At 36.0% G+C, this 26,518-nt stretch overlaps 1 protein-coding gene across 3 annotated transcripts in view; it reads left to right on the top strand.

Annotated features, from left to right (window-relative positions):
- Positions 1 to 26,518, top strand: part of STAG1 (STAG1 cohesin complex component) — a 433,060-nt gene that overhangs the window by 344,135 nt on the left and 62,407 nt on the right. For all 3 annotated transcript variants that reach the window (XM_059920266.1, XM_059920267.1, XM_059920268.1), the window contains 2 exons: positions 12,365 to 12,482; positions 21,505 to 21,608. In XM_059920266.1, coding sequence (XP_059776249.1) covers positions 12,365 to 12,482; positions 21,505 to 21,608 — 222 coding nt within the window. The remainder of the gene's footprint in view (positions 1 to 12,364; positions 12,483 to 21,504; positions 21,609 to 26,518) is intronic.

Genomic DNA, 26,518 nt, shown 5'->3' on the forward strand with positions numbered 1-26,518 from the left:
AAATTTGACTTTAACAGCAACAGTAATTTCAACATTTGATAGGGATGAGACACGCATATACTATTTAAACTGCTGAAAAGTTCAGGGAATATGATGATCAGGCTACTTTAACTTGATTATTAATTGAAAGAAAATGTTTTGGATCTCTGAAAGCCCAAGGACTTTACTTTTTGATATATTAAAATCCATAAGTACTTAGTTTTACACAGTTTCATCTTCTGTATAAAGCAGTAATTTGTGATGTGTTATTACTGCTCTATATTTCAAATGGTACTGCTGTTTCGTGTGTTTGCTGCTGTTTACTAAAGTATTACAAGAACATTACAATATATTTCCCAGTTCTCCTCTGTGGCATTCTTGTCAGCTGCAAAAACAACTGCAAATCATACTTAAGGGTTTCTTGTGTACACCTGGAGCTGAATGCTTATTAAAGCCATATTCTTATAATATGGTGGGCTTCTGATTGTCTTATTCTGAATTCCTCTTGTTTTACTGTAATGTGTGTTTCAGTGATATATTAGACACATAAAAAGTTGAATTGAAAGAGACCTTAGAAATCATAAAGTAGAATAAGTCCAACTTATAGATGATTACTGATCAGTTAACTAGAATTAACTGAATTGAAAATCATTCCTATTCCTTTGTTTTACTCGGATGTTAAATAGTAACATTTTAGTAATAGAATTCTAAAATGTTGAATTGAGAGAGGTTTGTAGTCCATGGAGTAGTAGTCCTCTTTTATATGGGAATTATAGGTGAAATGATGGAGATTAAGAGATCTGCCTAAACTAGTTTTTCTTTCCTTTTTAGCAGTCATTGGTTTCAAGTGAAAAAATACCTTGTGTATTTGAGATACACGCCATATAGTAGGATATATGGTACTTGCATATGATGAGTCCAGATTTCCTTATATGTAGTGTGACCATAATACTGTACAAACTGTGATGCTTTTCAGAGTGACAAGGCTGCTATTAATAATTATTCCAAAGCACTAATCATAACCCAGAACATTTCTGGACAATCTAGAAGTATGGTAACTGTCCTTCTAGGCATATGGAATGATGAGGTGCATTATGACAGTAATTTAAGACAGAAAGTTAACAGACATATTATTGATATAACCAGGAAATCTCCCCAGAGTGATAACTTTTTGGAGTTCTTTTTTAATATGTTCTTCAAGCTTCACCAGTAGCTGGCTCTGCTTCTGCAGAGAATAAAAGCCAATATAAGAGTATTTAGAAATTTTAGGCTTAATAATTTGGAATGGTTATTTGCACTGTAAATGATTTTTCATAAAAGGAATAAGTGTAAGATTCCATTATACAGTGCACTCCTTTAGTGTATTTAACTATTCGACAGAGAAGTGAGCAGGGCAGAAAAAACATGAGGTAAAATATTTATGAGTAACCTTGAAGCCAATTAAAGATAAATGGGAACACACCCAGAAAATTGTAATTAAAGTCACCAGGAGAATAAGATTAGTTTGTTATATACAGGATTAGAGGACACCTATAAAATAAATTATACTTAGATATAGCAAGGTAAAGTTCACCTAGACAATAAATATAATTTTAATTTATGTTATATAACTTATACATAAATTTTAATATAATTCTGATTATCTATTTGCTGTACAATGACTCTTTCTCCATTAATGAGCTACCTTTTTTGTTCATCTAATTCCCAAGGAGTACAAAGAATGCTTGCAGATGCCTGATTTTCATGCTGTTTTTATAAAATTATGTTACAAAAAACTGTGTTTAGAAAGTAAACTTTTGTGTCGTTGTTAGGGTTCCAGATCCTTTTTTTTTTTAAATAAATTTATTTTATTTATTTGTTTGTTTTTGGCTGCATTGCGTCTTTGTTGCTGCCGCAGGCTTTCTCTAGTTGCGTTGAGCAGGGGCTTCTCATCGCAGAGCACGGGCTCCAGGCACAAGGTCTTCAGTAGTTGTGGCGCACGGGCTTAGTTGTGCTGTGGTGTGTCGGATCTTCCCAGACCAGGGCTGGAACCCATGTTGCCTGCATTGGAAGGCGGATTTTTTTTTTTTTAACATCTTTATTGGGGTATAATTGCTTTACAATGTTGTGTTAGTTTCTGCTGTATAACAAAGTGAATCAGCTATACGTATACATATATCCCCATATCTCCTCCCTCTTGCATCTCCCTCCCACCTTCCCTATCCCACCCCTCTAGGTGGTCACAAAACATGGAGCTGATCTCCCTGTGCTATGTGGTTGCTTCCCACTAACTATCTGTTTTACATTTGGTATTGTATATATGTCCATGCCACTCTCTCACTTCGTCCCAGCATACCGTTTCCCCTCCCCGTGTCCTCAAGTCCACTCTATGTCTGTGTCTTTATTCCTGTCCTGCCCCTAGGTTCTTCAGAACCTTTTTTTTTTTTTTTAGATTCCATATATATATATGTGTTAGCATACTGTATTTGTTTTTCTCTTTCTGACTTACTTCACTCTGTATGACAGACTCTAGGTCCATCCACCTCACTACAAATAACTCAATTTCATTTCTTTTTATGGCTGAGTAATATTTGATTGTATATATGTGCCACATCTTCTTTATCCATTCATCTGTCGATGGACAGTTAGGTTTGCTTCCATGTCCTGGCTATTGTAAATAGAGCTGCAGTGAACATTGTGGTACATGACTCTTTTTGAGTTATGGTTTTCTCAGGGTATATGCCCAGTAGTGGCATTGCTCGGTCATATGGTAGTTCTATTTTTATTTTTTTAAGGAACCTCCAGACTGTTCTCCATAGTGGCTGTATCAATTTACATTCCCAGCAACAGTGCAAGAGCATTCTCTTTTCTCCACACCGTCTCCAGCATTTATTGTTTGTAGATTTTCTGCTGATAGCAATTCTGACCAGTGTGACGTGATACCTCATTGTAGTTTTGATTTGCACTTCTCTAATGGTTAGTGATGTTGAGCATCCTTTCATATGTTTGTTGGCACTCTGTATATCTTTTTTGGAGAGAAGTCTATTAGATCTTCTGCCCATTTTTGGATTGGGTTGTTTGTTTTTTTGATATTGAGCTGCATGAGCTGCTGGTATATTTTGGAGATTAATCCTTTGTCAGTTGCTTCGTTTGCAAATATTTTCTCCCATTCTGAGGGTTGTCTTTTCGTCTTGTTTATGGTTTCCTTTGCTGTGCAATGGCTTTTAAGTTTCATTAGGTCCCATTTATTTTTGTTTTTATTTCCATTTCTCTAGGAGGTGGGTCAAAAACGATCTTCCTGTGATTTATGTCATAGAGTGTTCTGCCTGTGTTTTCCTCTAAGAGTTTTATAGTGTCTGGCCTTACACTTAGGTCTTTAATCTATTTTGAGTTTATTTTTGTGTATGGTGTTAGGAAGTGTTCTAATTTCATTCTTTTACATGTAGCTGTCCAGTTTCCTCAGCACCACTTATTGAAGATGCTCTCTTTTCTCCATTGTATGTTGTTGCCTCCTGTATCAAAGAGAAAATGACCATATGTGTGTGGGTTTATCTCTGGGCTTTCTCTCCTGTTCCATTGATCTATATTTCTGTTTTTGTGCCAATACCATATTGTCTTGATTACTGTAGCTTTGTAGTATAATCTGAAGTCAGGGAGCCTGATTCCTCTAGCTCCATTTTTCTTTCTCAAGATTGCTTTGGCTATTTGGGGTCTTTTGTGTTTCCATATAAATTGTGAAATTTTTTATCCAGTTCTGTCAAAAATGCCATTGATAGTTTGATAGGAATTGCATTGAATCTATAGATTGCTTTGGGTAGTATAGTCATTTTCACAATGTTGATTCTTCCAATCCAAGACCATGGTGTATCTCTCCATCTGTTTGTATCATCTTTAATTTCTTTCATCAGTGTCTTATAGTTTTCTGCGAACAAGTCTTCTGTCTCCTTAGCTAGGTTTATTCCTAGGTATTTTATTCTTTTTGTTGCAGTGGTAAATGGAAGTGTTTCCTTAATTTCTCTTTCAGATTTTTAATCATTAGTGTATAGGAATGCAAGAGATTTCTGTCCATTAACTTTGTATCCTGCTACTTTACCAAATTCATTCATTAGCTCTAGTAGTTTTCTGGTAGCATCTTTAGGATTCTCTATGTGTAGTATCATGTCATCTGAAAACAGTGACAGTTTTACTTTTCTTTTCTGATTTGGATTCCTTTAATTTCTTTTTCTTCTCTGATTGCTGTGGTTAAAACTTCCAAAACTATGTTGAATAATAGTGGTGAGAGTGGGCAGCCTTCTCTTGTTCCTGATATTAGAGGAAATGGTTTCAGTTTTTCACCATTGAGAGCGATGTTGGCTGTGGGTTTGTCATATATGGCCTTTATTATGTAGAGATAAGTTCCCTCTCTGCCTACTTTCTGGAGGGTTTTTATCATAAATGGGTGTTGAATTTTATCGAAAGCTTTTTCTGCATCTATTGAGATGATCATATGGTTTTTATCCTTCACTTTGTTAATATGGTGTATCACATAGATTGATTTGTGTATATTGAAGAATCCTTGCATTCCTGGGATAAACCCCACTTGATCATGGTGTATGATCCTTTTAATGTGCTGTTGGATTCTGTTTGCTAGTATTTTGTTGAGGATTTTTGCATCTTACGTTTCTCAGTGATAATGGCCTATAATTTTCTTTTTTTGTGCCATCTTTGTCTGGTTTTGATATCAGGGTGACAGTGGCTTCGTAGAATGAGTTTGGGAGTGTTCCTCCCTCTGCTATATTTTGGAAGAGTTTGAGCAGGATAGGTGTTAGCTCTTCTCCAGATGTTTGATAGAATTTGCCTGCGAAGCCATCTGGTCCTGGGCTTTTGTTTGTTGGAAGATTTTTAATCGGAGTTTCAATTTCAGTGCTTGTGATTGGTCTGTTTATATTTTCTATTTCTTCCTGGTTCAGTCTCAGAAGGTTATACTTTTCTAAGAATTTGTCCATTTCTTCCACATTGTCCATTGTATTGGCATATAGTTGCTTGTAGTAATCTCTCATGATCCTTTGTACTTCTGCAGTGACATTTGTTACTTCTCCTTTTTCATTTCTAATTCTGTTGATTTGAGTCTTCTCCCATTTTATCTTCATGAGTCTGGCTAATGGTTTATCAATTTTGTTTATCTTCTCAAAGAACCAGCTTGTAGTTTTATTGATCTTTGCTATTATTTCCTTCATTTCTTTTTCATTTATTTCTGATCTGATCTTTATTTATTTCTGCGAGCTTTGGGGTTTTTTTTGTTCTTCTTTCTCTAATTGTTTTAGGTATGAAGTTAGGTTGTTGACTTGAGATTCTTCTTGTTTCTTCAGGTGAGATTGTATTGCTATAAACCTCCCTCTTAGAACTTCTTTTGCTGCATTTGTTTATAGGTATTTTTTTATTTTCTCTTGGATTTCTTCAGTGATCTCTTGGTTATTTAGTAGCATATTGTTTAGCCTTCCTGTGTTTGTACTTTTTACTGTTTTTTTCCTGTAATTGATATCTGGTCTCATAGCAAAGTGGTTGGAAAAGATACTTGATACGATTTCAATTTTCTTAAATTTACCAAGGCTTGATTTGTGACCCAAAATATGGTCTATCCTGGAGAGTGTTCCATGAGCACTTGAGAAGAAAGTGTATTGGGTTGATTTTGGACAGAATGTCCTGTAAATAACAATTAAGTCCATCTTGTTTAATGTGTCATTTAAAGCTTCTGCTTTCCTTATTTATTTTCATTTTGGATGATCTGTCCATTGGTGAAAGTGGGGTGTTAAAGTCCCCTACTATTATTGTGTTACTGTCGATTTCCCCTTTTATGGCTGTTAGCATTTGCCTTATGTATTGAGGTGCTCCTATGTTGAGTGCATAAATATTTATAATTGTTATATCTTCTTCTTGGATTGATCCCTTCATCATTATGTACTGTCCTTCTTTGTCTCTTGTAATAGTCTTTATTTTAAGTCTGTTTTGTCTGATATGAGAATTGCTACTCCAGCTTTTTTCTGTTTTCCATTTGTATGGAATATCTTTTTCCATGCCCTCACTTTCAGTTTGTATCTGTCGCTAGGTCTGAAGTGGGTCTCTTGTAGACAGCATATATACTGGTCTTGTTTTTATATCCATTTAGCCAGTCTGTGTCTTTTGATGGGAGCATTTAATCCATTTACATTTAAGGTAATTATTGATATGTGTGTTCCTATTACCATTTTCTTAATTATTTTGGGTTTGTTATTGTAGGTCTTTTCCTTCTCTTGTGTTTCCTGCCTAGAGAAGTTCCTTTAGCATTTGTTGTAAAGCTGATTTTGTGGTGCTGAATTCTCATAGCATTTGCTTGTCTGTAAAGGTGTTAACTTCTCTGTCGAATCTGAATGAGATTCTTGCTGGGTAGAATAATCTCAGTTGTAGGTTTTTCCCTTTCATCATTTTAAATATGTCCTCCCACTCCCTTCTGGCTTGCAGAGTTTCTGCTGAAAGATCAGCTGTTAACCTTATGGGGATTCCCTTGTATGTTATTTGTTGCTTTTCCCTTGCTGCTTTTAATATTTTTTCTTTGTATTTAATTTTTGACAGTTTGATTAATATGCATCTTGGCGTGTTCCTCCTTGGATTTATCCTGTATGGGACTCTCTGTGCTTCCTGGACTTGACTATTTCCTTTCCCATGTTAGGGAAGTTTTCCAGTATAATCTCTTCAAATATTTTCCTAGTCCCGTTTTGTCTTCTTCTGGGACCCCTATAATTCGAATATTGGTGCGTTTAATGTTGTCCCAGAGGTCTCTGAGACTGTCCTCAATTCTTTTCATTCTTTTTTCTTTATTCTGCTCTGCAGTAGTTATTTCCACTATTTTATCTTCCAGGGCATTTATCCGTTCTTCTGCCTCAGTTATTTGGCTATTGATTCCTTCTAGAGAATTTTTAATTTCATTTATTGTGTTGTTCATCATTGTTTGTTTGCTCTTTAGTTCTTCTAGGTCCATGTTAAACGTTTCTTGTATTTTCTCCATTCTATTTCTAAGATTTTGGATCATCTTTACTATCATTACTCTGAATTCTTTTTCAAGTAGACTGCCTATTTCCTCTTCATTTGTTTGGTCTGGTGGGTTTTTTCTTTGCTCCTTCATCTGCTGCATATTTCTCTTTCTTCTCATTTTACTTAACTTACTGTGTTTGGGGTCTCCTTTTCACAGGCTGCATGTTCGTAGTTCTCATTGTTTTTGGTGTCTGCCCCCAGTGGGTAAGGTTGGTTCAGTGAGTTGTGTAGGTTTCCTGGTGGAGGGGAGTAGTGCCTGTGTTCTAGTGGATGAGGCTGGATCTTGTCTTTCTGGTGGGCAAGACCACGTCCCTTGGTGTGTTTTGGGGTGTCTGAACTTATTATGATTTTAGGCAGCCTCTCTGCTAATGGGTGGTGTTTTGTTCCTGTCTTGCTAGTTGTTTGGCATGGGGTGTCTAGCACTGGAGCTTGCTGGTCGTTGAGTGGAGCTGGGTCTTCACATTGAGATGGAAGTCTCTTGGAGAGCTCTTGCCGATTGATATTACATGGGGCCGGGAGGTCTCTGGTGGTCCAATGTCCTGAACTTGGCTCTCCCACCTCAGAGGCTCAGGCCTGACACCTGGCCAGAGCACCAAGACCCTGTCAGCCACGCGTACCTGTGGCAGGATGGTTGTCACGATTTCCACTACACACACCTAGACTGATGGTGAGCCCACCTCCTTCAGAGCGAAGTGCTGACCAATAGCACAGACCACCAGGGGGATGTGGCAGGAGGTCAGGCTGAGTCAGTCCATTGACCTGAATATATCTGGAAACTGGGTGGCTAGTGTTGGAGCATCTCCTGCAGAGGCAGGGGGCAGCTGTGGCTCACCACGTGGACAAGGACACTGACAGCAGAAATTCTGGGAAGTACTCCTTGGCGTGAGCCCTCCCAGGGTCCACCATTAGCCCCACCAAAGAGCTTGGCAGGTGGATTCTTAGCCACTGTGTCACCAGGGAAGCCCTCCAGATCCTTTTGAATCCCAGGGGTTTTTTTATAGCCATCGAGAATGCTTCAAGGCCTTCCTTCTTATAGCTTCATCTTTTGCTACGAATAGAAGGTCCTTGGTATGAAGTGTCTGAAAGGCGATTGTAACCTTTTACCCTATTGGCCACGTTAAAATTTTTTTTTCTTGGACATGGATCTTTTCTTATAGAGATTTGAGAGTAGCAAGTTATGTGGCCATCACACATGCCCCAAGACAGGAAGACTGTATCATAAATATTATATCAAGCCAATTCCTGACAGACCATGTTATACTGATTGTTGTCGCTAATACTGGTGAATTTGAAACTCTTAATCAGAAAATGGGCCAACACATTATCATGTCCTGCTGGTATACACGTTGAGTTTGAAACTAAGTGGTTATTGGTGTTAACAGAATGCATTCTACTAAGCCACCGCCTTACAGTCAGAAAGAGGAAATGCTCAAAGAAGTTTGCATCTATATTGAGAATATACACACAAAAAATTTCTAGAATGATAACAACATTCTTGAGTTAAATTTTAATATGCCTTGGTTTAAGGCATAGAAAAGTCATCCTTAAAAATGCCAGTGCTAGTGAAATTATACTATTTAAAGCCTTGAATTGTGCCAGCAACTCATACAACTGAAAAACCTCATGATAAAAAAGTCAAAATGAATGAGATATCACCAGTTGACCAGGACAGTGAAGAATTTGTGGAAACTGTAAAGTAAATGACTGTGAATTCCAGTAGAGTTAAGTAACCCATACCCCCACAGGAGACGAAAAGAGGGGAAATCCTTTCGAGATTTTCTGGTAGAAATCTGAAATACATTAAAGATCAGAGCAACAAAGGCTGGTGAAAGGAGTAAGCTGTCAGTAGTAATTAAGTGTCTGCCCTTTAGAGGAGCTTTCCTCACTTTAGAAATGCTGGTCCAGGCATTTGGGATGTGGGCACTGGTCTGAAAAGCAAAGTAGTGAATAAATACCCCAGATATGTATGGCCATCAGTAGGGAGAGGGAACTTCTGCACTCAAAATGCAAAGTGCATACCTACAATTAGAGGAAAAGCCTACCTGATTATAGATACCCTTTTTCCACTTTCCTACACAACCAAGGAAGCCAGGACTTTGCAACCAGATTCAAGAAAAGGATTCTAGCTACCAGTATTCTTGAGTCTGGGCTCATTAATATATATGTACCGGCAACCAAGAAACACTGAAACTTGAAAAAAATCAGTATCATGAAAAAGAAACACAAGGCTCAACATACTGATGAATTTTTTTTTTTTAATTTTAGGTATCTATTTTTTATTTATTTACTATTTTTGGCTGAGTTGGGTCTTCGTTGCTGCGTGCAGGCTTTCTCTAGCTGCAACGAGCAGGGCCTACTCTTCATTGTGGTGCACGGGCTTCTCGTTGTGAAGCACAGGCTCTAGGCGTGCAGGCTTCAGTAGTTGTGTCATGCAGACTAAGTAGTTGTGGCTTGCTGCTCTAGAGCTCAGGCTCAGTAGTTGTGGCGCACGGGCTTAGTTGCTCTGCGGCATGTGGGATCTTCCTGGACCAGGGCTTGAACCTGTGTCCCCTGCATTGGCAGGCGGATTCTTAACTATTGCACCACCAGGGAAGCCCCTGATGAAAATTTTTGATTAATGCCCCCAAATATAAGAAGAAGCAATTATGAAAGAGGAAGAGGCTTCTTAGAAATTAAAAACATGTATTCCAAAATGTAGGTGAGAGGTGGATTATTAAATGACCTGAATAGACATAACCAAAGATTGGGAGTTTTGCAGGAAGTAGTGCAAAAGGGGCAAGAAATGAAAAGTATGAGAGATAAATTAAGAGACAGGGAGTACAGATTAAGAAAGTTTATTATATTATCTAGTAGAAACTCTGTAAAGAAAACAGAGAGAATGGAGGGGAGGAACTAATCAAAGGATAGGCAATTAAAATGTTTACTACCTATGTACTCTATATGCAGGGTATTACTTGAGGGTGTTTTCTAGCAAAATGAAAAATGGATGCAATAACAGGAAAATAAGGAAGATAAGAAGTATTGGTGAGCAAATAAATCTGAAAAAAATTAGAACTAAGCCTAAATAATATGGTTGTGAAGCTTAAGGCAGGTGTCTGAAAATTATTTTTGGTGATCTTGGTGATGGAAAAAATATAAGTTAGAAAATAAAACTCTGCAGGAAGCACAGCTTTAAAAAAAAGAAAATGTCATCAGGAGAGCACAGGGAAGCAGATGCCAACATCTGTAATCTCAATAAATGTAAATAGACTAACATGCTTTATTAAAAAGGCAGATTGTCATTTAGGGTTGAAATAAAGGAATTAAAATGTTTACAAACACACCTTAATCAAAAATTTAACACAGGAAGTAAACAAACTGGATAAATGCTGGATGTAGTTAACAAAGGCTTACAGAAAGCTGAAAGGACAATATCATATAAGATAAACCAGAATTGAGGGCCAAAAGCATTAAGAGGGGCAGAGAGGATATGTATAGAAGGTATAATCCACCAAAAAATATAATTGTGAACTTTTTTATACCTGTTCTACAGACATGTTTAAGTATGTCAGGCATAAAAGCAAGTTTATTCAGCATAGGGTTTTTTTTTTAATTTTGGTGAAATAACAGAATTTACCATTTTAACTATTATTAAGTGTACTCTTCATTGGCATTAAGTACATTCACATGGATGTGCAGCTGTCACTGCCATTGATCTCCAGAACTTTTTCAATATTTTCCTACATTGAAAACTCTGTACCCACTAAATAATAACTCCATTTCAGCATAGGCTTAATAGCCTATTTTTTGGAAACTGTTGGTTTTTCTGTTTTCTGCTGTTAATTTTCATTTTTGACACCAGATTGTGCACTACTTGTGCCTGTCACTGTTGGAATGATGTTACTTATGGTCTAGGGATATTTTCCTAGGATATGTGATTTAGAAAGTTTGAATAGACCTGGCTGCAAACCTTTGTCCATCTTCTTCCTTAAGCAGAGATGCTAATCAATAGTATCTACTCTGGCTTCGACAAAAAACATTGGGAAACTGTGGGGTGTTGTGTGTGTATGCGTGTGTACGTAGTTTTCCTAAGGCATTTCAGAAGCCAGAATGTGAGATTTGAAATGCAGTGGAAATGAAGTATAGAATGCAAGAGGTCAAATGAGGCAGAGCTTTAAATAGATCATCAAATTTTTCATAGAAGTTAAGAATAATGATAGAATTAGGAATGAGGAAGAAAAGCAACTCACGTGCCAAATGTGCCATGATATCAGTAGATAATCAGTAGGTCTACCAAGGTGACTTTCACACATTTTCAGGCCACTCCTCATGATGCAAAAACCATTTTCTCTCACAAATACAAGAACATATAACTGAAATATGAAATAGTACTTAACGTTCTATGTGCTATACACTCATTTTTACTGTGTTTCATTTCTTTGAAACGTTGGTCTCAATACATTAAATTATTTTAACGGCCAGTGAACGGGTTGCAATGTAAAGTTTGAAAAGTGGTTTAGCTGGTTGTCATGAGACTCAGAGGTGGTAGAACTTTTATGCAAGGGTAAAGAAGTTAATTGTAAGTAGCAGAAACCAGAACATGGCCAACACTTCTACTTACCTTTTCTGAAGAACTTTACTAAAGTAATTAATATTCTTCACAGTTCAATGACTGACAGGTGGTAAAGCGTTCCATGTGAAATGTTTGTTGAGGAACTTGAGAGTGTTGTTTACTGTGGGAACACGGGTTCCAAAGAAAATTGTCAAGAGTAATGAGCAGCAAAAAGTGGAGGTGAGGTGAGATGTGGAATTCATTGAGTTAAGTGGAAATGAGAGTGGAAAAACAGAGAGATGGAGTAACTTACATTTTGACCTTAACCAAATAACAGAGATAAAAAGTAAGTAAGGCTGGTACCGAAGTATCAAACGGAATTCTGAGAGGAAGTAATTGATTTTCTTTAAAAAAAAAAAAAAAAAAAGATCATTGTAGAGAGAGACAAAGAGTTATGAAAAGTACCCTAAATCCAGCTTATAACTTCAGGAAAATTGTTAACTAGCTGTACTCTCAGTTTCTTCATTTATATATGATGTCATTGAACTAGGAGATTCTTAACCTTACTACTATTTTAAAATGATTAAGTCTATATATTGCATCCCCATTATCAACAGTGGAATGCAAATATGTGTGTATGTATGTATGTATGTGTATATATATATATATATATATATATATATATATATATATAGTTCTGTAAGTGGCTCTTGGAAACATTGTGACCAAGCAGTTTTAATTATGAAGAAAATGGCTTAATAACTCAATATATTATTACTGATTTCTTCATTAAATGTTCTTCAGTCACATTTGATTTGTTATTTTTAGTTACACGAACATGCTGCCTACTTGGTGGACAGTTTGTGGGAGAGCTCTCAAGAACTGTTGAAAGACTGGGAATGTATGACAGAATTGTTATTAGAAGAACCTGTTCAAGGAGAGGAAGGTATAGTATTTCGATAAGTTGATTTACATATTATTTTGGGTTTGCATTAATTATTATACCACCCTGTATAGATCACTTCTTACAAATGAGTATATGCAAGCGTACTGTGTGTCTTTTTTTGCAAAAATAACAGTTTGTTTCCTGTAACAAGCAAGGATGTCTCAATAGTGTATAACATATTTCTGTATTAGGACTACTACCATTCATGCCACACAAGTTTTTTAAATCCTATAAATGTCATGTAGCATTCAAAAAAGTTTTCTTTATGCTGATTTGAGACACAAAGTACTGACATACTTAATGTAAAAAAAAAAAAAGGCACATGCAGAATCTTTTTGCTATATATGTGTACTTAACCTTTCACATACAATGATTTAATTAGACCACAATCATCCCCTCTTTTGTTATATCTTTTTAAAAATTAAAATAAAGAAATCAAAAATAAAGTCACTTACCTAGCTATTCAAGAAATAGGGAGAAATAACTGCTATATTGATAATTTCCGAAGTATGCATCTTATATTACACTTTGTGTAATAACATGAACAGCAAAATGGATATGTATACTTAATAAACCATTTATATTCTAAAAGCTTATATGAATATTAGCTCCTTAAAACTAGCAATGCTTTTTCCTCTGTATAGCTTGTTTTTCAGTCTAGCCCACAACAGTAGTTTAAAGAACTACTATTTCATTTAATCCATACAAAGTCCTAAAATGTAGATGATACCTTGATATAAGTGAGGCTTGTAATGAACTAAACATGGACTTCAGAATCAAAAGAAACAGATTCAGATTTCTAACTCTGTCCTTTGTGACTTATGTCCTCATTTTTTCTGCTCCTTAGCTTCCTTTTCTTTATAATATAGGGATTCTTTTTCTTATTTACCTTATATAGTTGTTGTGAGAATTAAATGAAATAGTATACTATTGATTCCCTATTCTGTTTCCCCTGCTTTTCTATGTAGTTCAACCCTCTGGGATATAAGAGCAGAATGAGCCATCACCTGCAGTAGATTACCTAAACAGTATAGTGACCATCCCCCAGTGTTCTTTCCAAGCAGTGATGCTAATTGGTATTATCTGCTCTGGCTTTGACAAAATTCAGTGAGAGAAACAATAGCTATGCATCATACCCAAATACACTCCAGTAAACTGCCTGAAATTGCTTCTTTTAAATTCAAGGTATTTGCCTCACAACCTCATTCTTTTTTTTTTTTTCCCCTCATTCTTAATCTGTAACACAAATCCTTCCCCAAAATTTCCCAGACCTTCTTTCAAGGTAGAATTTATTATAGTATATTTGACTCCACCTCTGATTATTATTTACTATATTTGCATGTGCTTTTTTTCCCTCCATATCTTTGGTAAGAAGACGGGTCTCTTATTAAGTTGACAGGACCTTCTGCTCACTAGGTCAAACTCTCAACTGTACTCTGGATTCCTTTCACTTTTGAAGTAATCAGAGGAACATGAACATACATTCTACATTGTCTTTATTTTGCTCATACATGTTCCTGCTAAGTTCACTGACTTCATAAATCTATTTGTAACTAATCTTAATATTTTCTCTAGCAAAATCAATTTCCTTTCTAATCACTACAGCCCAGTCAACACTTGAGCAAAACGCTTGGCATAGTATTTAATAGTACATTTCATCCATTTTCCTTCCTTGCTTGTGGCCATAGAATCAGCAAATTGTCAGAGTAGGTTAGAGCTTCTTATTTATGATTCCAGGCCATTTTTCTTTTTGTCACGTATGCTCTATACGGTTATTTCCAAGGAGAAGGGAAGCAGGGGACTTAATAAATTAAGGGAAGAAGAGCCAAGGTGCTATGATTTGGTATTGTTAACTTTTTACTCTCATTTAAATAAGATATGTCAGTCAGAAAATAGTAATTACTCTGTCCGTCAGTCATCAAGGTGTTCTAGATGGATCTGCCTTCTTAAAATAACTATGTATTATTAGGTTTTCTTTGTGGTTTAAATTTAGTTGACATTGGGTTTAACTTTCAGTCAAGAGATTGGTTAGGTTTGGTTTCGTTTGGTTTGGCTTGGTTTGGTTGGTTTGATTTTAGCTAGAAAAGTAAGTTGTAAAATGGAGAAAAAATTTTAAGTCAACCACAGTTTTAGGGTATGATTGAATCTGGGAAGGCAAGGCTGGAGAATTTATGTGTAACAAGTCCAGGACTGTTTTGAAATCATGATTCAACTTTTTTTCATACATTTGTCCATATGTTTGCTGTGCCACATATAAGCTCTGGTATGGAATGGTATCCAAATCAATATTCTGAGCTGCTATTTTGCTATATTTTATGATAACAAAATGCCATTAGTGATTTACTTATTTCCTTAAGACTAATTAGAAATTAAGTTATACTTTACGTAAGTGAAGTGTGATAGATATTCCAGTGGATGAAAGTCTAGTTAGCAGTTGCAAATATAGGACTAAAATTTGGGAAAACAGACACATTGTCAAAGACTACCAATAGCAATTTAAATCACAACTGCTATATATCAGAACAAAACTATCACTCGAAAAGATACATGCACCCCTGTGTTCACAGCAGCACTATTTACAGTAGCCAAGACATGGAAACAACCTAAATGTCCATTAACAGATGAATGGATAAAAAAGATGTGGTACATATATGCAGTGTACCACTCAGCCATAAAAAAGAATGACTTAATGCCATTCGCAGCTACATGGATGGACCTAAAGATTATTATACTAAGCGAAGTAAGTCAGAAAGAGAAAAACAAATACCATATGATATTATATGTGGAATCTAAAATATGACACACATGAACTTATCTACGAAACAGAAATGGACTCACAGACATAGAGAATAGACTTGTGGTTGCTGGCCGGGGGAGGGGGTTGGATTGGGAGTTTGGGACTAGTAGATGCAAACTATTATATAAAGAATGGATAAACAACAAGGTCCTATTGTGTAGCACAGGGAACTATATTCAATATCCTGTAATAAACCATGATGGAAAAGAAGAAGAAGAATAAATAAATCACAGCTGCTGTAAGACTGCCTTGCAGTGTTTTTAAGGGACAGGGTATTTTGGGGGTGTATGTGTATTCTACAGCAAAATCAAATTGCTGGATAAATTTTTAGTGTAACGTGAAGGTCTGGTTAACAAGTAATCAGGCAAAAACAGGGCCGTAACTAAGTCATTTAACTTCTCTGGGTCTTAGCTTCTTCATTTATAAAAAAGGCTCTTTGATTAGATAAACTTCTGTGATCATTTCTTTTTTTTTTTTTTTTAAACAGTTTTTGAAACATTTGATAGCTTGCAATGAAAGCTAATGATTTCTTTTTTTTTAATATATTTATTTTTATTTATTTATCTTTGGCTGTGTTAGGTCTTCGTTGCCGCGCACGGGCTTTCTCTAGTTGCGGCGAGCAGGGGCTACTCATCATTGCAGTGCACGGGCTTCTCATGACGGTGGCTTCTCTTGTTGCAAAGCACGGGCTCTAGGCATGTGGGCTTCGGTAGTTGTGGCACGTGGGCTCAGTAGTTGTGGCTCGCGGGCCCTAGAGCGCAGGCTCAGTAGTTGTGGCACATGGGCTTGGTTGCTGTGCGGCATGTGGAATCTTCCCGGACCAGGGTTCGAACCCGTGTCCCCTGCATTGGCAGGCAGATTCTTAACCACTGCGCCACCAGGGAGCCCTGTGATCATTTCTAATGCTAGAATTCTGTGATCCAGTTGATGGGTGAAGTAATGTGTATAGTGGAATTCTTCAAGTAGGAAATCGTTAATTCACTTATAATTTTAAAATATTTATTGACCACCTTCTATGTGCTGTTATACTAAGCAGTGAGGGTGCAATCTTAAGGTCAGCTCACTGCCCATATGGAACTTACATTCAAGTGGGGAAGGCAGACCAAAACTAAGTGGTCAGAATAATTTCAAAAGTTAATAAGTATCTGTGATGGATAATAACAGTAAGAAGGGGTCCATCTTTAGATTGAATCCCAAAAGGAAGATCTCTCTAAAGAGGCCACCCGTGAGCCAAGAATCTAAAGGATATGGGGGCTAGCCATGGGAAGTGTCAAAAAAGAGCTGCCTAGATAGAGGAAATAGCAATTGCAGAGTATCTGAAGCATGAATGATATTGTTATATTCCCAGAGCTGCAGTAGCTTGAGCACAGTGAGCCAGTGGCACTAGATGAGATAGAGGCAGAGCCCTGATGATGTAGAACATTTAAGTCCATAAGTGGATTTATTTAGTTCATTCTAAGTGTAATAGGGAGCCACTGAAGGATTTTAAACAGGGGAGGGATGTGATCAAATTCGTATTAAAAAAAAAGTGCTTTTTGTCAACATGGTTTCGAGTGGTCTCTATGGGATATGATAAAAATGTAAAAGATGAAAATAGATTATAGAAAGAAAAAGCCCATGGTGAGTTCTAAAGATTGTGGATAGGAAGGGGACAAAAGCAGGAAGAGCAAGAAAGAGTGAGAGCAAGCTATATAAAAAGGATAGTAAGAGTTCATTGTACGCTATAGAAGGCCCAGTAAAGAGGGTGTTCAAGAGAGCTATGGTTAATAATATCACGTATTGCAGAGGAGAAAAAGGACTATGCAAAGACCATCAGCTTTAAGTGAAGATTTAGGTTGTTGGTGACTTTTTAGTGTTTCTTTTCAGTGATATTAAGGAGAAAAGCCAGAGTTCAGGGTGATAAGACTGAAATCAATAATGAGAAAATGGAGATGATGTGTAAAGAGGTTTCTGAAGACTTAGAAAGTTGTGTAGGTATTTGGTAATTCATAATGCGAACAGCCACCCTTTCCTTTCTATCATTGTGGCTGTTTGGCTCTTGTCTGTGGCTTAAAGCTTGCTTTGTTTTCAGTTTTATTATTTGGTTTTGCTGTTTTATCCCCAAAGAGATTTCAGTTAAATTTCGAATGTTTTGAGTTTACCATATCTGAATGGATGGTTTCAAATTATAAACTAATAAAATTGATGGCATTGGACACTGTATAAGGTTGAGTTTTTCTTCAACACTAATGTATGGATTTTAGTGTATAATAGTGGAATGTTTCTACACTATGTAAGTTTTTCTCTCCTCACTTTCCATAGAACTAGATTTTTTTTCATAAATAATAGAAAATGCATTTAGTTCATAGACAATCTTGTCATTCCTCTATCCCTAGCCAAACTGAAAAAAATATGAAATTCTAGAATCATAAAATAGAAACTTGATTGTTTTATTGGATCAGGGAGTATAAATGAAAAGCTTAAACTGTTTCTTGTGGTTTTCCTAAGACAAGCTAAAGTTCATGTGCTTTTCCTATCACAATTAATACGTGAAACCAAAAATGATTGAATTAAGATGTACATACATATTCTTGTTCAGGATGATTTTGGTACAGAATAAGGGATAAGATGTTATGCCTTTGTTTGCCTTTTCATTGCTGTTGTCCCAGTTTATTTTCAAATAATCAATACAAACTTCTCAATTTCTAAAGCTTAATATTTTTTTTCTTTTAATTTATGCCTAGTTCTGTCTCTATAATCCCCACATCTATTGGTCTTTTTTTTTTTAATTGGTCTTTAACATAAATAAGTATACAGAGAAAAGAACAGAGAGGAAGGAGGGAGGGAGACAGAAAGATAAAATTAAACTATTCAAATTAGTCTCAAAAATGTATCTTTAAAAATACATAGGAATGAATTCAACAAGAAAAGTACAGAATCAGTGTGAAGAAAATCATAATGTTTCATTAAATAATGTCAAATAAGATATCATAAATGAAGAGCTATATCATGTTCCTGGCTGAAAAGATTATTAAAATGTCAGTTCTTCCCAGCGTAATGTATAATTTTCTTAAAAATACCAGTTCAAATTCCAGTAGGTTTGAGAGAGTTCTGGGAGGTGAGAGAAGGAACTAAGCAAAATGATTTTAAAGTTTATATAGACTGGGACTTCCCTGGTGGCACAGTGGTTAAGAATCCACCTGCCAATGCAGGGGACACGGGTTCGAGCCCTGGTCCAGGAAGATCCCACATGCCGCGGAGCAACTAAGCCCGTGCGCCACAACTACTAAGCCTGCTCTCTAGAGCCCTTGAGCCACAACTACTGAGCCTGCGTGCCACAGCGACTGAAGCCTGTGCGCCTAGAGCCCACACTCCGCAACGAGAAGCCCACGCACCACAACGAAGAGTAGCCCCCGCTTGCCGCAACTAGAGAAAGCCCGCGTGCAGCAACGAAGACCTAACGCAGCCAAAAAGAAAATAAATAAATAAATTTATTTAAAAAAAAAAAAGTTTATTACGTAGACTGAGTGAAGTAAGTCAGACAGAGAAAGACAAATATCATATGATATTGCTTATATGTGGAATCTAAAAAAAGGGTACAAATGAACTTATCTACAAAACAGAAAAAGAGTCACAGACATAGAAAACAAACTTATGGTTACCAGGGGGGTGGGTGGGGGAGGGATAAATTGGAAGATTGGGATTGACATATACACTCTACTATATATAAAATAGATAACTAATAAGGACCTACTGTATAGCACAGGGAACTCTACTCAGTACTCTGTAATGGCCTATATGGGAAAAGAATCTAAAAAAGAGTGCATATATGTATATGTATAACAGATTCACTTTGCTGTACACCTGAAACTAACACAATATTGCAAATCAACTATACTCTAATAAAAATTTAAAAATAAGAGTTTATGTAGAATTTCAAGCTTATTTTAAAAAGGTGGTATAGTATAGTGCTTAAGAGCATATAGACCTTGGAGTCAGACTACCGGGGTTCATATCTTGGCTCTACTACTGAGTGCTTTGAAAAGTTATTTAACGTCTCTGTGGCTCATTTTCCCAATCTGCAAAGTGTGAGGATATTAATTCCTATCTCTTGGAATTGTTTTGAGGATAAAACAAGTAAATATACATAAATCACTTATAACCATGCCTTACACATAGAAAATACTTAATTGTTTGCTACTAGCTTTATAGAAATTAGAAATTTTTTAGGAAAAGGACTAGATAAGGGAAATTTGTTCAACTAAATATTCCAATTAGTTGAATTAAGTTACACATTAAGGTATATTATAACATTATAAAGCTGTTATAATCAAAATAGTGTGTCCTTGTAATAGAAAAATAGATTAGTGAAACTAAATAAAGAATCCAGAAATAGATCTAAGTATATATAAGCACGTAACACATGTTTAAAGATGACATTTCAGATAAACCAGGGAAAGCTGGTTTTATTTAATAATGGTAGAGGCATAATTGGCTGCTCATCTGGTGGGAATAAACAGACCCATACTTGATACTATCGGCAGAAATAAATTTCAGACAGATTAAAGATGTAAAAGCAAGCAACAGATGGAGACAGAAAAGAAAATATATATCTATAATCTCTAGGAGAAAGGAGATCTTTGAAAGCAATACAAGAAACCCAGAAGCCTTTTTTTTTTTTTATCAGTATGAGATGATAGATGTTAACTAAGCTTACTGGGATAATCATGTCACGATATATATAAGTTAAATCATTATGCTGTACAACTTAAACCTATATTGTATTGTATGTCAGTTATCTCAAAAAAGAAAAGAGAGAAATCTGAAAGCCATAAAAAAAATAAGTACAGATATGACTTTGTAAAAGTTAATAATTTCTGGCAGAAGATACCATGAGGAGTCTAAAAACAAAAGAACAAACTGGGAGAAAATATTTGCATCATTTAAGACAAAGTTAGGGACTTCCCTGGTGATGCAGTGGTTAAGAATCCACGTGCCAATGCAGGAGACACGGGTTCAATCCCTGGTCCGGGAAGATCCCACATGCCGCAGAGCAACTAAGCCCATGCGCCACAACTACTGAGCCTGCGCTCTAGAGCCCATGCACCACAACTACTGAGCCTGCGCTCTAGAGCCCATGAGCCACAACTACTGAGCCTGCATGCCACAACTATTGAAGCCCGTGCGCCTAGAGCCCGTGCTCCGCAACAAGAGAAGCCACTGCAGTGAGAAGCCCGTGCACTGCAACGAAGAGTAGCCCCCACTTGCCGCAACTAGAGAAAGCCCACACACAGCAACAAAGACCCAATGCAGTCAAAAATAAATAAAAAATAAAGAATCCAAGAAAGGTGAATAACAATGGAAAAATTAGCAGAGAATAAACATTAAAAATCTCCAAATAAATTTTAAACTAATAAACAAGAAAATACACTCCACTAATTAGTAGTTAGGCAGGAGCAAAATAACATACCATTTTCAATCATTGGATTGGCAAACATTAAAGGGACTTTATAACATCCAGTGCTGGCAGGGATATGAGGAACCAAACATTCTCATCATTGCAGTTGGAGGTGTGGATTGCAGTAAGTAACCTTTTTGATTTGTCAGTACCAAGATTTTAACCTTTGAGTCATTGCTCCCCCTCTTGAAATGTATTCTTCAGAAATAAAAGTATCAGTTATATAAATATATGTGTACTTATGATATGTATTACTGCATTGTTTATAAACGTGACAAATTTGGGGGAAATTTGCATGTTAATGGAAGGATGAATAAATTGTGGAACACAAATTATGTAATAACTTGTAATTATTTAACATAATTATTTGTACATGTCATGTGACTTGAAAGATATTCAAAATCTATTGTTAATTTTTTAAAAAGATATAGCATGTTCTTTTTTGCTAAAAAAAAAAAAGATATATGAGCTTTGAAGTGATATAGAAGGAAAATTTTGGCATTGCCTAATTCAGAAGTATATTACAAGAGACCAAGTATTAGAAGAAACCAGAGTTTATTGTCTTTTTTACTTTGTATATCTCTTTCTTGTTTGACTTACGACAAGCACATATTATTCTTAAAACAAGAAAAAAGACAAAGGATAGAACTTTAGTCTTTAAGTAATAGACTACAGTTTTTTATAATTGTGCTCATTTTTTTTTTTTTAATTTTTTTTTTGTGCTCATTTTTGATACATGGCTATTGTAAAACTATCTACTCATACTAATGTGTTTTGTTTCACTTTAGCAATGTCTGACCGTCAGGAGAGTGCTCTTATAGAGCTAATGGTTTGTACGATTCGTCAAGCTGCTGAGGCACATCCTCCAGTGGGAAGGGGTACCGGCAAGAGAGTAAGTTATATTAGAAATCTACAAAAAAAAAGAAAAAGAAAGCTTTTAATGTAATTAACTGTCTTAAATATTTGAATATTTTTTGTAAATGATATATGCTGGGGTAGTTCATCTTATATTCTGTCTACTCAGGTTCCAAAATAGATTCTTTGCATCCATGCTTCTATAGCACCTGTGCCTGCTTCTAGTCTAGTATCTTACGAATTTTCACATTCATATTTGTTAAAGGTACAGAAAGGCTCTGAAGGCAAACTGCCTAGTTTTGGAAGCTCTTCCACTTAACATCTATGTAATCTTTGGACAGTTGATTATTTTCTTTGTTAATTTCCTTACCTATAGTATGGGGCTAATAATGCAGGTGTTATTGCTATTCAAGATGAACTGAGATAATCATGATGGAAAGACTGGCTCCAGTAGTGTGAAGAGGTAGGCGATTCCTCTCTGCCAAAAAAAAAAAAAGTGTAAAACTGGAAAAATTGTCAAAACCCATATCAGGGCTCTGGAAATTAATCAAAGATAAAACAACAAATTGAGAAACATTTATGGGCATATCTTGGAGATATTGTAGGTTCAGTTCCAGACCACTATAATAAAGCAAATACCGCAGTAAAGCTAGTCACATGAATTTTTTGTTTTTTTGATGCATAAAAAGTTGTGTTTACACTATACAATAGTCTATTAATTGCTCAATGCTTTATGCCTAGAAAAGCAATGTACATACCTAAATTTAAAACTAGTGTATTGCTAAAAAAATGCTGTTATCTGAGCCTTTAGCGAGTTGCAATCTTTTTGCTGGTGGCAGTTTCTTAAAATAAGACAAAAATGAGGTTTGCCTCATTGATGGAGTTTTCCTTTCACAAACAATTTCTATGTAGCATGCAATGCTGTTTGATAGCATTTGACCCACAGTAGAACTTCTTTCAAAATTGGAGTCAGACCTCTCAAACCCTGCCACTGCTTTATCAACTAAGTTCATGTAATATTCTAAATCCTTTGTTGTCATTTCAACAATCATCACAGCATTTTCACCATGAGTAGATTACATCTCTAGAAACCACCGTCTTTGCTCATCCATAAGAAGCAACTCCTCATCTGTTAACGTTTTTATCATGAGGTTTATCACATATTCAGTCTCTGCTTTGAATTCTAGTTCTCTTGCTGTTTTCACCACATCTGCAGTTCCTTCCTCCGCTGAAATCTTGAACACCTCAAAGTCACTCATGAGGATTGGAATCAACTTCTTCCAAATTTCTGTTAGTGTTGATATTTTGACCTCTTCCCCTTGAATCATGAATATTCTTAGTGTCGTCCAGGACGCTGAATCCTTTCCAGAAAGTTTTCAATGGACTTTGCACAGATCCATCAAAGGAATCACTATCCATGGCAGCTATAGCCTTACAAAATCTCTTTCTTTACTAATGAAACTTGAAAGTCAGAATTATTCCTGGATCCATGGGCTGCAAAATGGATATTGTGTTAGGAGGCATGAAAACATTATTCTCATGGTGCATCTCCATCAGAGCTCTTGGGTGACCAGATGCCTTGTCAGTGAGCAGTCATGTTTTGAAAGGAATCTTTTCTTTGGGCAGTAGGTCTCAACAGTGGGCTTAAAATATTCACTAAACCATGTTGTAAACAGATGTGCTGTCACCCAGACTTTGTTGTTCCACTGATAGAGAACAGGCAGAGTAGATTGAGCATATTTCTAAGGGCCCTAGGACTTTCAGAATAGCGAATGAGCATTGGCTTCAACTTAAAGTCACCAACTGTATAGCTATGAAAATCCTACGTGGCATCTTCTTTTAATATAATGCTGTTTTGTCTATACTGCAAATCTTTAGTGTAGCCACCTTTATTAATTATCTTAGCTAGATCTTCTGGTTAACTTGCTGAAACTTCTACATCAGCAGTTGCTGCCTCACCTTGAACTCATGTTATAGAGATGGCTTCTTTTCTTAAATCTCATGAACTAGATTCAGCCTTTTCTTTTTGCAGCTTCGTCACTTCTCTCAGCTTTCATAGAATTTAAGAGAGTGAGGGCCTTGCTGTGGATTAGGCTTTGGCTTAATGGAATGTTGTGGCTGGTTCAATATTCTATCCAGATCACTAAAGCTTCTTCCATATCCGCAATAAGGCTGTTTTACTTTCTTATCATTCATGTATTCACTGGAGTAGCACTTTTAATTTCTTTCATGAACTTTTCCTTTGCATTCACAAGTTGGCTAACTGTTTGACTCAGGAGGCCTAGCTTTTGGCCTGTCTCAGCTTTCAACATGCCTTCCCCACTGAGCTTAATCATGTCTAGCTTTTGATTTAAAGCAAGAGATGTGTGACTCTTCTTTTCACCTGAACACTTAGAGGCTTATTAGGGGTTAGTAAGGTTGTTAATTGGCCTGATTTCAATACTGTTGAGTCTCAGGAAATAGGGAGGCCTGAGGAGGGGGAAAAGATGGGGGAACAGCTAGTTGGTGGAGCAGTGAGACACAACACTTATCAAGTAAGTTCCCCATTTTATATGGGTGCAGTTTCTGGCACCCCAGAACAATTAAATGGTAACATCAAAGATCATTGATCACAGATCACCATAACAGGTATAATAATAATGATGAAAAAGTTTGAAATATTGCAAGAATTACCAAAATGTGGCACAGAAACAGACACACAAACACAAAATGAGCAAATGCTGTTGGGAAAATGGTATCAATAGACTTGCTCAACACAGGTTGTCACAAAGTTCCAATTTGTTTTCTTCAAAAAAGCAATATCTGCAAAGCATAATAATGAGGTGTGCTTGTATTCTTGAAAAACTGCTGAAGCTTCAGGTTAAAGCTGTAGGAGTCTACAGCCTTCCTGCCTAGGGTTACAGTATACACAGAACCCACAAACTTGATTGGTGACATCTGTAATTTTACCAGAGTGGCACCGTATGTAAAAACCAGCAACTTTGCTGTCAAAGGAAGCGGACTCAATATGGGACAAATGGGAAAAGTCCACAGCTTTGTCAACTAGAAATGGCAGAAACAAATAAGGAAAACCTGCACCTGTGATATTCAGAGATTGTGTCTGCAAGTTGGTAAGAATAGTGAACCAGCCAAGAATCTAACAAAAAAATGCTAGAAATGAGAAAGCCATAAAAGGATTAATAAACTCTTCACACATCCCTGGCTGACTGGGAAACCTGAGAGAACCCAGTGGAAAATAAAAGTCAAGCAAACTTACACAGTGGCTGAAGTTTGAATGTGCTCTCTATCCCACAAACAGATCAGGTCTCAGAGACTAGGAGCCCTGTAAATTTGGAGCATTTGAGCACCACCTCTACCCAAATCATTGGCTGACTAGTGATCTATTGAAACACAGAGGAGACTCCCAGGAAGACAGGCTGAAAAACAAAAATAAGAATAAAAATTCCCAACAGAAGCCACACATCATGGGAGAGACAAATTACACAGTTTAAGTTAAAGATTAATTTGTTAAAATGACACTTAGAAAAATAATTTTTAAATACATAGTTATTACAGGATATCATCCAAAAATGTCCACTTTTCCAGAAAAATTGAAACCATGCAAAAAACAAAAACACAGTAAAGTGTGACCATACTCAGGGGAAAAAAGTAGACAGTAGAAATGGTTTCTCAGTAGGCGCAATTGTTGGGTTTAGCAAATACTTCAGAGCCCTTTTTTATAAATATGTTCAAAGAATTATAGGAAAATATGTTTAGAGAATTCCAGGAAAAGATGATAACAACAAATAAGGAATCTCAGTAATTCCAATTTTTCAAATGGAAATTCATGAGTTGAAAAGTACAGTAACAAAAATTTAAAATTTATTAGATAAGCTCAACAAATGTGAGATGACAGAAGAAACAGTGGACATGAAAGATTAATAGAAATTATTCATTCTGAAAAAAACAGGAAAAAAGATGAAGAGAAATGAACAGAGCCTAAGAAATGTGTGAAACAACATCAAGTCACCAAATTTGTGTAATGGAGTGCTACAAAGAAAGGAGTGAGAGAAAGAAATAGGAAGGAAAAACATTTTAAGAATTGCCAAAAACTTCCCAAATTTGATGAGAAATGTTAATCCACAGATCCAAGAAATTTAACAAAACCCAAATAGTATAAACACAAAATATCTACCTCTAGACACAGGGTAGTCACACTGTTAAAAGCTAAAGACATAAAATCTTGAAAGCTGCAAGAAAAAAAATAACTCATGTGGAGGACAACAGCAATAGATTAGCAGTTGACTTATCAGAAGTAGTTAAGGCCAGAAGACAGAAGAATGGCAATCACCGAAAGACAACAAAATTGCCAACCAAGAATTCTAAATCCAGTAAAATTATCTTTCAAGTATGAAAGTGAAATAAAAACATTCCCATATAAACAGAGATTGAGAGACATGTTAGAAGACCTGCCTTAGAAGAAATACTAAAAGAAGTCCTTCCAGCTGTAAAGAATGGAAACTCTAATCCACAGGAGGAAATAGAGAGTACCAGAAATGGTAAATATGTGGGTGGATATAAAAGGCTGTGTATATTATAGTTTTTTTAATTTTTAAAGAGACATGAGATTATTTAAAGCAACAATTATAGCACTGTAGTGTTAAGATTATAATATATATAGATATATGAGAATAACACAAAGAAGGGTAAAGGAAGTAGAACTCTTGGAGTAAAATTGCTGTATTTTGCTATAATTAATTCATTATTAATCTGAAGTTAGTTGTAATAAGTTGAAGAAGTATATTGTAATCCCTAGAGTAACTACTCATACCTAAAAAAGGAAAATGAAACCAACAGATAAATTGTAATAGCACACTAAAAAATGTTTAACTGCAAAGAAGGCAGTAAAGGACGAAGAGAGGGGAGAAAAAAAAGACGTAAGATATATAGATAACAAATAGCCCAATG

The sequence above is a fragment of the Balaenoptera ricei genome, chromosome 4, assembly GCF_028023285.1.
Source record: "Balaenoptera ricei isolate mBalRic1 chromosome 4, mBalRic1.hap2, whole genome shotgun sequence".
Taxonomy (NCBI): domain Eukaryota; kingdom Metazoa; phylum Chordata; class Mammalia; order Artiodactyla; family Balaenopteridae; genus Balaenoptera; species Balaenoptera ricei.